Source organism: Bombina bombina, chromosome 1, assembly GCF_027579735.1.
Source record: "Bombina bombina isolate aBomBom1 chromosome 1, aBomBom1.pri, whole genome shotgun sequence".
NCBI classification, from domain to species: domain Eukaryota; kingdom Metazoa; phylum Chordata; class Amphibia; order Anura; family Bombinatoridae; genus Bombina; species Bombina bombina.
In genome coordinates, this window is record NC_069499.1 from 972,516,758 (window position 1) to 972,529,720 (window position 12,963).

General features: G+C 41.5%; 1 protein-coding gene across 1 annotated transcript in view; it reads right to left on the reverse strand.

The window, feature by feature from the left end:
- The window catches only part of TAF4 (TATA-box binding protein associated factor 4), a gene marked incomplete in the record, with an annotated part of 557,264 nt that overhangs the window by 297,075 nt on the left and 247,226 nt on the right, over nt 1-12,963 (reverse strand). The window contains 1 exon segment of the mRNA XM_053705882.1: nt 8,368-8,515. Within this exon segment, the coding sequence (XP_053561857.1) occupies nt 8,368-8,515 (148 nt within the window).

Sequence of the window (12,963 nt, forward strand, 5' to 3'; positions counted from 1 at the left end):
TTTCACAAACCTGTTCCTTGAAGATATAAGGAGATTTACAAGTCAAGAACCAGATCCTCCACATCCATCACTTATAAAGAAAGAAGACAATTACTACCATGGTGAGAGACTCTATGTTCCAGAAGCAATGAGATCACAAATTCTTAAGACTTACCACGATACTCCTCTAGCAGGACATCCTGGAATTTTACGTACAACTGAATTAGTAAAAAGGGATTTTTGGTGGCCTAACATGCAGAAGACTATACAAGAACACGTCCAAAGCTGTCTGATCTGTACAACCTCAAAATCAGAAAAGAAACCTCCTTATGGTTTACTTATGCCATTACCTACCCCCACTAGACCTTGGTACCATTTGTCAATGGACTTTATAGTTGATTTGCCTAATTCTAACAATCAAAATACTATTTTCGTGGTAATTGACATCTTCTCGAAAATGGCTCACTTTATCCCGTACCATAAGCTTCCGACCTCTTCAGAAACAGCACATCTTTTTATCAATAATATCGTCAAACTTCATGGTATTCCCCCAATTCTAACAACCGACAGGGGATCTCAATTCACCTCTCATTTTTGGAAAAATCTCTGTAAAATAACAGGCATAGAACATAGATACACCACTGCTTTCCACCCTCAAACCAATGGACAAGCTGAACGTCTTAACCAATGGTTGGAGCAATATCTAAGATGTTTCTGCTCTTACCACCAAAACGACTGGATGAAATTCATTGCAATGGCTGAGTTTGCTTATAATAATTCCTTGAATTCCTCAACTAAACTCACTCCTTTCTACGCCAATTATGGGTTTCATCCACCAATCAATATAAGTTCTCAAGAGATTACTAATTCCCCCCTTGTCGAAGATTTTCAGAATTCCCTTCTTGACAATTTTTCTTTCATCCATAATAATATCAAAAAAGCACAAACCATACAGAAATCATATTATGACCTTCGTAGAAGAATTCCTCCTCCTTATAAAATCGGAGATAAGGTTTGGTTATCTACCAAGAATCTAAGATTACAGATACCCAGTAAGAAATTGGCAACTTTATTTCTTGGACCTTTTCCTATTATACGGGTTGTGAATGACAACGCTGTAACCCTTCAATTACCTGACAGTATTAAAGTCCATCCCACCTTCCATGTGTCTCTTCTGAAACCCTTTTTGAGTACTAGACAGGATACAACTGTCCTACCTCCTCAACCACAGACCTTGGACCCTGATGAATATGAAGTACAATCAATACTGGATTCTAGATATCATTTGGGTGAACTTCAATATTTAATCCGGTGGAAGAACTATTCTCCTGATGATGATACTTGGGAACCGGCTTCTAACCTTAATGCCCCTAGGTTAATTTCTGTCTTCCATCGCAGACATCCAGACCGTCCTAGACCCACAGCTGTGGGACAGCTGTCTTGAAGGGGGGGGTTATGTCAGGATTTCACACTGTCCCTTTAAGTTTTAGAAACAATCTGATTGGTAGCAACGCCTTTAAATCCTTACCACTTCCTTTACTCAGTGCTTAGTAATTTTCTTACAGCTACCTGAATTCATTTGGAAGTACTGAAGCCTACTAAACGCAATTCTTTCAAATAAGGATTTGTTATTTCTTTCAAACCACAAAGCATTGATACCTTCTCAAACAATTATTAAGGAAACATAATATCAACTTACAATTCTGCTGTAATTTTACAAATCCCATCTAAAGATTCATTCTTACTTCAACAATCCGGAATTTGTTTGGCAAACCCTCCTCTCAATACTTTGCCTAGTACCTTGTCAGTAAGAAAACAGACCGGACCGGAGCAACGGCTTTCCATTCTCCTCCCCTCTGTGACGTCAGACGCCACCGGACCGCGGTAAGAGTTACATCTCTTTCTCTCCTCTCACACAGCCTCCGCTACAGCTCATACCTGACTACCGAAGCAGTTTATTTCCAGAGGCAACAAACTACGAACTAATACAGACTCCTGCTGAAAGCAAAAGCCACGATACCGCAGCATTTACAGCCGGAAATAAAAGTACAAGCAAGGTAAAAATTTAGTCAATTTATTCAGAAGCTGTCCTTATTGTTTAATTAATACAAAGACTGTTTATCAAGTTTGGGGTTTTGCTGACACATATATTCAAGACTGAATACCACAAGTTTGTTTCCTAAGTTGAAGTTATTCAAAATACCTAAGTGATACTTTAATTTTACTTACTCTGGAATACTTAGGATTCTGACAATACCTTTAAGTTAACACCATTAACTTGAGTTCTTGTATATGAAGTAATATACAGAATTAACCTTTATCAAACTTCACTAAATACTTATTGAATCCTTTTTTAACTAATAGAGGATTCACATTTATTCAGTGATACACTATAACATTTAAAGGTACAGCATTTGTGTTCCTTTAAAGGAGTTTGTTCCTTATAGATTCAGCTGCAGGCTTATTACATTGCTATCCCTTGTTCCAAGACTGACTGGGCTTTCACGCTGGCTTGGACTGCTCCTGCTTGTTAGAGGAGGGGGAAGACTTACCTCTGAAATTTCGAAAGGAACAAAAATTACTCTGACGTCCTTTTGATTTGTTCTTCTTGTCTTGAGGCAGAAAAGAACCCTTACAACCTGCGATATTGGATTTTTTTTTGCCAACCCTGGCCCAAACAAGGTCTTTTCCTTGTAAGGGATCGCCAAAAGCTTAGATTTGAAAGAAACATCAGCTGACCAAGATTTCAGCCATAGCGCCCTACACGCTAAAATTGCAAAGCCAGATATCTTGGCTCCCAATTTAATGACCTGCAAAGAGGCGTCAGTGATAAAGGAATTGGCTAACCTGAGAGCCTTTATCCTGTCCTGCATCTCCTCCAAAGAAGTCTTAGCTTGGAGGGACTTAGACAAAGCAAGATTCTAGATATGGGGTTATAGGCTCTATGTCCATCTTGCAAATGATATAACAAATTTAGGGGGGGGGGGAATGTTATTCTTTAATTTTTATTTTTGACACTGTCCCTTTAGCTAGAATTCAAATTATTAACAGTAACGGTAGTAAAACAAATACGTAGACCGTTGCTAACTTTGAAGGCAAATTATTCAAGCCCCACAGAGAAAAATGACTTTGCTCCCAATTTAGCTATAAAATGTCAGGAGAACCTCACCGGCACCGCTATACCTCAGCACTAAAGTGAGGTGCCTACCTGTTCCTCTCTGACACAGAGCGGAGTGGAGCACAATGAATCAACCCCTGAGAGAAGGAAGAGGCCACCAAAGCTGACAAACTCTCAATAAGGAAAAAAGGGCGCCAAGCAACAGCGCGCGCTGCATCTAAAGGAAGAAGCTCTGCCGCTTGTGACGTCAACGGACCACAAAATGCCACACAAAACCGGCACAAAAAAGCCTACAAAATATAAAAACTACACAAACAAGCAGTCTAGCCAACTGAGCCACCAATAACGTTTAACACACTCTCTCTTTTAAGGGCTCTGACGTCCTGCTACCGCCACACAGTGCCCTGCATCCTGTCAAATTAATCCTGACTCCCAGGAATAACGTAACCCCCATATAAGGTGCAGCCTATTAGCTCTTCTTATAAGAAATAAAAACATAATTTATGTAAGAACTTACCTGATAAATTCATTTCTTTCATATTAGCAAGAGTCCATGAGCTAGTGACGTATGGGATATACATTCCTACCAGGAGGGGCAAAGTTTCCCAAACCTCAAAATGCCTATAAATACACCCCTCACCACACCCACAATTCAGTTTAACGAATAGCCAAGAAGTGGGGTGATAAAAAAGTGCGAAAGCATATAAAATAAGGAATTGGAATAATTGTGCTTTATACAAAAATCATAACCACCACAAAAAAAGGGCGGGCCTCATGGACTCTTGCTAATATGAAAGAAATGAATTTATCAGGTAAGTTCTTACATAAATTATGTTTTCTTTCATGTAATTAGCAAGAGTCCATGAGCTAGTGACGTATGGGATAATGATTACCCAAGATGTGGATCTTTCCACACAAGAGTCACTAGAGAGGGAGGGATAAAATAAAGACAGCCAAATCCTGCTGAAAATAATCCACACCCAAAATAAAGTTTAATGAAAAACATAAGCAGAAGATTCAGACTGAAACCGCTGCCTGAAGTACTTTTCTACCAAAAACTGCTTCAGAAGAAGAAAATACATCAAAATGGTAGAATTTAGCATGCTGAAGAAGAATAATAATATCATGAGAATCATGATCTGTTACGTGTTGCGCTAAAGTTTCCAACCAAAAAGTTGAAGCTGCAGCAACATCAGCCAAAGATATAGCAGGTCTAAGAAGATTACCTGAACACAGATAAGCTTTTCTTAGAAAGGATTCAATTTTCCTATCTAAAGGATCCTTAAACGAAGTACCATCTGACGTAGGAATAGTAGTACGTTTAGCAAGGGTAGAAATAGCCCCATCAACTTTAGGGATTTTGTCCCAAAATTCTAATCTGTCAGACGGCACAGGATATAATTGCTTAAAACGTTTAGAAGGAGTAAATGAATTACCCAATTTATCCCATTCTTTGGAAATTACTGCAGAAATAGCATTAGGAACAGGAAAAACTTCTGGAATAACCACAGGAGATTTAAATACCTTATCCAAACGTTTAGAATTAGTATCAAGAGGACCAGAATCCTCTATTTCTAAAGCAATTAGTACTTCTTTAAGTAAAGAACGAATAAATTCCATTTTAAATAAATATGAAGATTTATCAGCATCAATCTCTGAGACAGAATCCTCTGAACCAGAAGAGTCATCAGAATGATGATGTTCATTTAAAAATTCATCTGTAGGGAGAGAAGTTTTAAAAGATTTTTTACGTTTACTAGAAGGAGAAATAACAGACATAGCCTTCTGTATGGATTCAGAAACAAAATCTCTTATGTTATCAGGAACATTCTGCACCTTAGATGTTGAAGGAACTGCAACAGACAATGGTACTTTACTAAAGGAAATATTATCTGCATTAACAAGTTTGTCATGACAATTAATACAAACAACAGCCGGAGGAATAGCTACCAAAAGTTTACAGCAGATACACTTAGCTTTGGTAGATCCAGCACTAGACAGCGATTTTCCTGTAGTATCTTCTGACTCAGATGCAACGTGAGACATCTTGCAATATGTAAGAGAAAAAACAACATATATATAAAGCAAAATTGATCAAATTCCTTAAATGACAGTTTCAGGAATGGGAAAAAATTCCAAAGAAGAAGCTTCTAGCAACCAGAAGCAATGAAAAATGAGACTTAAATAATGTGGAGACAAAAGCGACGCCCATATTTTTTAGCGCCAAAAAAGACGCCCACATTATTTGGCGCCTAAATGCTTTTGGCGCCAAAAATGACGCCACATCCGGAACGCCGACACTTTTGGCGCAAAATAACGTCAAAAAATGACGCAACTTCCGGTGACACGTATGACGCCGGAAACGGAAAAGATTTTTTGCGCCAAAAAACTCTGCGCCAAGAATGACGCAATAAAATGAAGCATTTTCAGCCCCCGCGAGCCTAACAGCCCACAGGGAAAAAAAGTCAAATTTTTGAAGGTAAGAAAAAATGATTAATTCAAATGCATTATCCCAAATATGAAACTGACTGTCTGAAAAATAAGGAATGTTGAATATTCTGAGTCAAGGCAAATAAATGTTTGAATACATATATTTAGAACTTTATAAACAAAGTGCCCAACCATAGCTTAGAGTGTCACAGAAAATAAGATTTACTTACCCCAGGACACTCATCTACATGTTTGTAGAAAGCCAAACCAGTACTGAAACGAGAATCAGTAGAGGTAATGGTATATATAAGAGTATATCGTCGATCTGAAAAGGGAGGTAAGAGATGAATCTCTACGACCGATAACAGAGAACCTATGAAATAGACCCCGTAGAAGGAGATCACTGCATTCAAATAGGCAATACTCTCCTCACATCCCTCTGACATTCACTGCACGCTGAGAGGAAAACCGGGCTCCAACTTGCTGCGGAGCGCATATCAACGTAGAATCTAGCACAAACTTACTTCACCACCTCCATCGGAGGCAAAGTTTGTAAAACTGAATTGTGGGTGTGGTGAGGGGTGTATTTATAGGCATTTTGAGGTTTGGGAAACTTTGCCCCTCCTGGTAGGAATGTATATCCCATACGTCACTAGCTCATGGACTCTTGCTAATTACATGAAAGAAATGGTACTTACCTGCACCCTTGACTGTCTGACAGGAGAACAGTTCACCTGGTATGAGAGGAAGTCACTCCTCACAGAGACCTGTGGATAGAAGGAGGAACAGAGCAAGCCTACTCTGGCATTCTGTATGAGAGCAGCAATCTTGTCAGGAAAACGCAGTGAGGCCCACCCCACAAGTTCCTGACTGCTTAAAAGCTACCACAGCCCCACTGAAAGGATTAACATTGAGTACAGCTAAACCCAGCTTGTCAGAGAAAATCAGAGCAAGCCTGCTCAGGCTTCCAAAATAAAAAAATCTTGATAGACGAATTCTTACCAAACACCTAAACTTCACCTCCTCCTTGCACTGAAGGCAAAGAGAATGACTGGGGATTGTGGGAAGGGAAGTCATACTTAACAGCTTTGCTATGGTGCTCTTTGTCTCCTCCTGCTGGCCAGGAGAGATATCCCCAACAGTAATTAATGATTATGTGGACTAACCGTGTCTTAAAGGGACACTGAACCCAAAAAAATGTTTTCTTGATTCAGATAGAGCATGCAATTTTAAGCAACTTTCTAATCTACTCCTATTATCAATTTTTCTTTGTTCTCTTGCTATCTTTATTTGAAAAAGAAGGCATATAAGCTTTTTGTTTGGTTCAGAACTCTGGACAGCAATTTTTTTATTGGTGGATGAATTTATCCACCAATCAGCAAGGACAACCCAGGCTGTTCACCAAAAATGGGCCGGCATCTAAACTTATATTCCTGCATTTCAAATAAAGATAGCAAGATAATGAAGAAAATGTGATAATAGGAGTAAATTAGAAAGTTGCTTAAAATTGCATGCTCTATCTGAATCACAAAAGAAAAAAATTTGGGTTCAGTGTCCCTTTAACAAAAGAAATTTATCAGAAGAAAAAAAAAAAAACACTGCTTATTTGAAATTCAGAGTAAGTGTTATTGCATTGTCTTTTTATTATGTACAGTACTGGTTAATTATGCAATTCTACTGCATTGAGTGGTCCATTAAAGGATTAAATAAACTGAGTTAAATGTGTCAGGTGTGTGGAAAAAAGTTCAAGGGAGGAGGCAAAAGACTTAAAGTGATGGTAAACTAATAGAAAGTGCAATATCCGATCATATAGAAAATAAAAAAATAATGAGTTTAATTCATGAAACCGCCGCAGTAAGTCTATATTTGTAAATTATTTTTCTAAGTCAGTTTTTTACATAGTAATCGAAATCCAAGCCAGTCGGTGACACGGATATAACTAAACACTCCCCACGTTAGCTATGCGCATGTGCTACATGTTAAAACGTATTGTATAAAGAATGTAATGCATGCGCAAAGCTAAGGTTGAAGAGAGAGATGGCCATAGAGTGACAGAGAGCGGGCGGTATCGCTCTCTATGTCTGATCAGGAAGTAATGCCGTGGACGGAGCAAAGACCCATAACGGTTAGTAAATTCAAATAAAAATTATAATCAAACCTTTCAGATAACAAAAAAAAAAAACATTAAAAAAAAAACATAGCGATTTAGCTAGTTATGACTTAAGCTATAAGAATTTACTGTATGTTTATATAGCAATAAAGTTACCATGACTAAGTTCATTAAAAAATAAATACAATTGTATTAATTTGCTCTAATACTGGGACTGACAAATCTATATGAAGGTTAGGAGCTGCACAGAATACTGAAGCACCAGCCACACAATTTCCTAGGGCACCGTTAATTATTTTACATTGAGAGAACTATAGAAAAATAAAAAAAAAATGAGAAAAAATAGAATGTTAGGAGATTTGGCTGATGCTAGATTTGTCAAGCTCAAATCTAATATTTATTTATTGAAACATATTGTTAAAATGTTGTTAAGCATCCTTCAATTAAATGTAATACTATTGACAAAATATGTTGAACTTGATTGCAAATGATTTGTAGATGTAATTATGCAACCATTAAAAGGAACACAAAAGTGCAAAAAGAAAATGCTGTGTGTTAAATATAAAATTTAATAATGCTCTAACTCAACCATAAAAGATTAAATGTAACTCATGTTCCTTTAAGATATGTAAGCCATTCTGAAGATTACACACTTATGGATTAGGAGATATTACTCCGTTATCTACTCATTGTGCCAACGTTTGTTGCCCAATACTGTACCCAAGCTCACCTGTCTGTAGCTGGTTTAAATGGATCTGTTGAGGAGTAGTCAGCATAATCCTGCTTTGAGGTTGCCTCAATGCTACCATAGGTGTTTGGGTCAATGTCACCTGTGGGGGACGTACAACAGCACCAGCTTTATGTGCCTGCTGAATAACCTAAGAGAATTAGAACAGAACATTAAATGGAGCATAAGTAGGAAATTTGATTAATTAACTCTCACACTGTACTGTTACCTCCTAATCAATTGTAAAAATGTATATATTTGTATGCTTATTAACCTTAATATCTGATGCTAAATCAGAGCGTTTAACAAACCTTAGGATTTACCATGACTAAAAATAAAGTTGAGTTTAAGTGATCAATTATCAAAAAAGGGTGCTAAACTCACTCTGACTGTGCCACTGCACCTTGCGAAATGTCTTCTGTTGCAAACAGCACAGTGCTCTCCTTCAATGAGGTGACGTTTGCACCTCTAAACTAATAGCCGTGCGTGTCATCTGACAGTGTTCTATATGCTAGCAAGGATATTGGTTTAGAGGTAAAAACGTGTAATTGGTAGAACAGCGCTATGCTGTGGGCGGCCGGAGCCACTGAGTTTAGCGAGGTGCAGCATCACAGTAAGGGTGAGTTTAGTGTGGCAAACCTCACCTATGCGGGAATTGTTATTTAGGCTAACGGTTAAAATGTATATTAAACTGTATGTTACTGTAATATGCATGTTAAACTGTATGTTACTGTAATACAATTATATGTTTGATGATGTCATTGTATCAGTTCGGAAACCCCTTGTAGGGGAGACTGTTTTAAAAGTTGGTTGTTTTTCCCGTTGAAAAAGAAGTGGTTGTTAACTCCCAAGCTATGTGTCGTCTAGTTCTTGGTGAAAAGGGGTTATTATTACAATTAACAAGAGTAGTTACTTGCTTGTCTCTGCTTACCAAAAAGATATTACAGATCCTACTGCCTCTCTGCTATAATTACCAAGAGTAGTTACTTGCTTGTCTCTGCCTGCCCAAAAGATATTACAGATCCTACTGCCTCTCCGCTACAATTACCAAGAGTAGTTACTTGCTTGTCTCTGCCTACTCAAAAGATATTACAGATCCTACTGCCTCTCCGCTACAGCTGGTGGCAAGCGACGGGATTCAAACCGCACAGCAAGTCGTAGGACATGTGATGTATATGAACCGACGGTGAATGGGGACAGATTATACCAGACTAAAGCGAACTGCATTGAAGGAATTACTGGAGGCGAGAGGAATTATTGCCAGCAATAAAAACAAAGCAAGGCTGATTGCGGAGTTTATGGAGGGAGACCAGGTAGCAGGTACGGCCGTACCCATGGCGAACAACTAAACCGAATTCCAAAAAGAGATGCGGACCCGGTTGGCTTTTTTTCCGCTACCCCATTCGGAGGAGCTCCTAACACGGACATCAGCAGATTACAGGAGTACTACTTGATGGTGACCCGACAAACCACCCGGAGAGGTGCTACCAGTACACTCCAGTGCTGGTACAGGGAAAGCTAACATTCCCTACCACGCATTCAAGGATCATACCGACACGGAGGATATTGATGGGTACCTACAGGACTTTGAGCGATTATGCCAACTGCATAATATTAGTACCGCTGACCAAGTTCCCCTACTGGCTGGCAAGTTATCCGGGCAGGCCGCTGAAGCCTACCGCACCATACCAGATGATGACAGCAGGGACTACCAGAAGGTAAAAAAGGCCATCCTGACTAGGTATGCTATTACCCCGGAGGCATACCGACAGCGGTTCCGAGACCTGAAGAAGCTGGAGAAAGATACCCACTCTGAGAGGGCGCATCGGCTAACCAGGGCCGCTAAAGGCTGGTTGCAGGCAGCCCAAGTCACCCAGTTGGAAGACCTTTTACAACTCCTCTTGAGGGAGCAATTCTTCCAAGGGTTGTCCACCGAATTGCAAAACTGGCTGAGAGATCGAAAACTGTGCACGGTACATACCGCAGCGACCTTGGCTGACGAATACCAAGAAGCCCCGGAGAGCTCAACGAACACAGCAACGCTCCAGTATTGGGGTCACCCCAACCCCCACTGCAGCTCCCACACCTCTGCTACCCTGTCCTGGAGGAGGAATGCACCCACCCCCCTCCCCGATACCAGACTCGATCAGCTATCCGTTGCCATCTTTGTAACCAACAAGGGCACATTCAGAGAGACTGTCCCAGGAACAAGAACCGATCCACCTGGAACAACCAGAACAACTTGTCAAACAACCGGGCAGCTGTGCACTGCTACCAGAACGAGCCCCGACTACAGACCCAACCCGCAGTCTTCCACGAGGAATCCTTGGGCATCTTACACGAAGTAAACCCAGAACAGGCCGCTTCGGACAACCTACAAAGCCACCGCCAGGTGGTCTATATGGAGGGCCGACATGTCCAAGGGCTGCATGACTGGGGCCACAATAACCTTGCCCCGGCAACATTTAGTTTCCACCAATCAACTCACCGGAGACTGTGTAGTTGTCCGGGTGGCCCAGGGAAGCCATTTACAAGATTCCCACGGCCAAAGTACACTTGGATTGGGGAGCAGGGTCAGGGAACATAGAAGTGGGCCTTATGCAAAATTTGCCCGCAGACGTTATTTTGGGCAACGACTTAGGGGAGCTGACTTCAGCGTTTGCACCCCGAACCTCCCCACAAGCAGCACTGCCCGTGGTTACCCGACAACAGGCCCGCACCAACGCACTGGCTGTAAGGGATAAGGTAGACCAGAATCAGGTGGGGTTGGAAGGAGAGAGGTACGGTTGGAACAAGGGGTTACTGTACAGGTATGCAGAGAAGATAGTGGCCGGATCTATTCCCCTGTCCATTCAGCAGTTAATAGTACCTCAGAGGTATAGACGAGAACTGCTACAGGTTGCTCACAATATTCCGCTGTCAGGCCACCTAGGAGTTAGTCGGACGAAGCACCGCCTAACTCAGAATTTCTTTTGGCCAGGGATCACCAAAGATATTAGGCAGTATTGCCAGACATGTGACACCTGCCAACGAGTAGGGAAAAGTGGAGACCGATTTAAGACGAAGCTGCACTCCCTCCTCATAATAGAGGAGCCTTTTAGTCGAGTGGCAGTGGACCTCATAGGCCCCCTAGCCAAGCCTAGCCCCTCGGGAAAGAGGTATATACTCACAGTCGTGGATAATGCCACCCGATATCCCAAGGCGGTGGCTCTGGCTAATATTCATGCCGAGAACGTGGCGGATGCCCTCATCAAAATCTTCTCCCGCATGGGAATTCCCCGGGTGATTATTTAGACCGGGCACCCAGTTTACGGCCGAGATTACTCACCAGTTGTGGAGGGCATGAGGGGTGAAACCCATTGTAAATTCCACTTATCATACCCACTCTAATGGGCTTTGTGAACGGTTTAACGGAACACTGAAACAGATGCTCCACACGTTCATAGATACCCAGAAGAACTGGAAGTGGTTTCTACCCCATTTGCTTTTCGCCTACCAGGAGGTACCTCAGGAGTCCACATGGTTCTCTCCCTTTGAACTATTATTCGGAAGGAGGGTACGGGGTCCCCTAGACTTAATGCGAGAGCATTGGGAGGTGGAAGTCACTAGTGACGGTACTCCTATCGTACCATACGTGCTGGAGTTTAGGGAGTGCCTGGAGGCCCTGACTCGGACCATCTGCTCCAACCTCCAGGCGGCTAAAACCCGACAGCGCTGTTGGTATGATAGGGGCGCCAGGGACCGCAGTTTTCAGACTGGGCAGAAGGTGCTAATCTTAAAAACGGTCAAAAATGATAAACTGCAGGCCTCCTGGCAGGGCCCATACAAGGTGGTGGAACAAATTTGTGACATCACCTATGTAATCGGCCCATGTACAGGAGCAGGCGGTCAATGCATGCTCCATGTAAATATGTTGAAGCCGTACCATGAACGCGCAGAGGAGGTGAATGTTATTTGCGCCCCTGCTGCGGACGACGCAGACAGTTTACCTCTTCCCGACCTCCTAGGAATGAAGAACCGGAACGAAGGTCTGGGAGAGGTACAATTGGGTGAGCGGTTAAGTCCTCAGGAACGAGCTCAAATAGCGGAGCTACTGCAGGAAAAACAAAATTTATGCTTATCTGATACATTTATTTCTCTTGTGGTGTATCCAGTCCACGGGTTCATTCATTACTTGTGGGATATTCTCTTTCCCAACAGGAAGCTGCAAGAGGACACCCACAGCAGAGCTGTCTATATAGCTCCTCCCCTAACTGCCACCCCCAGTCATTCGACCGAAGACAAGCAAGATAAAAGGAGAAACTATAGGGTGCAGTGGTGACTGTAGTTTAAAAATAAAAAACACCTGCCTTAAAATGACAGGGCTGGCCATGGACCGGATACACCACAAGAGAAATAAATTTATCAGGTAAGCATAAATTTTGTTTTCTCTTGTAAAGGTGTATCCAGTCCACGGGTTCATCCATTACTTGTGGGATACCAATACCAAAGCTTTAGGACACGGATGAAGGGAGGGGACAAGGCAGGCACCACTGCCTGTAAGACCTTTCTCCCAAAAATAGCCTCAGAGTAAGCAAAAGTATCAAATTTGTAGAATTT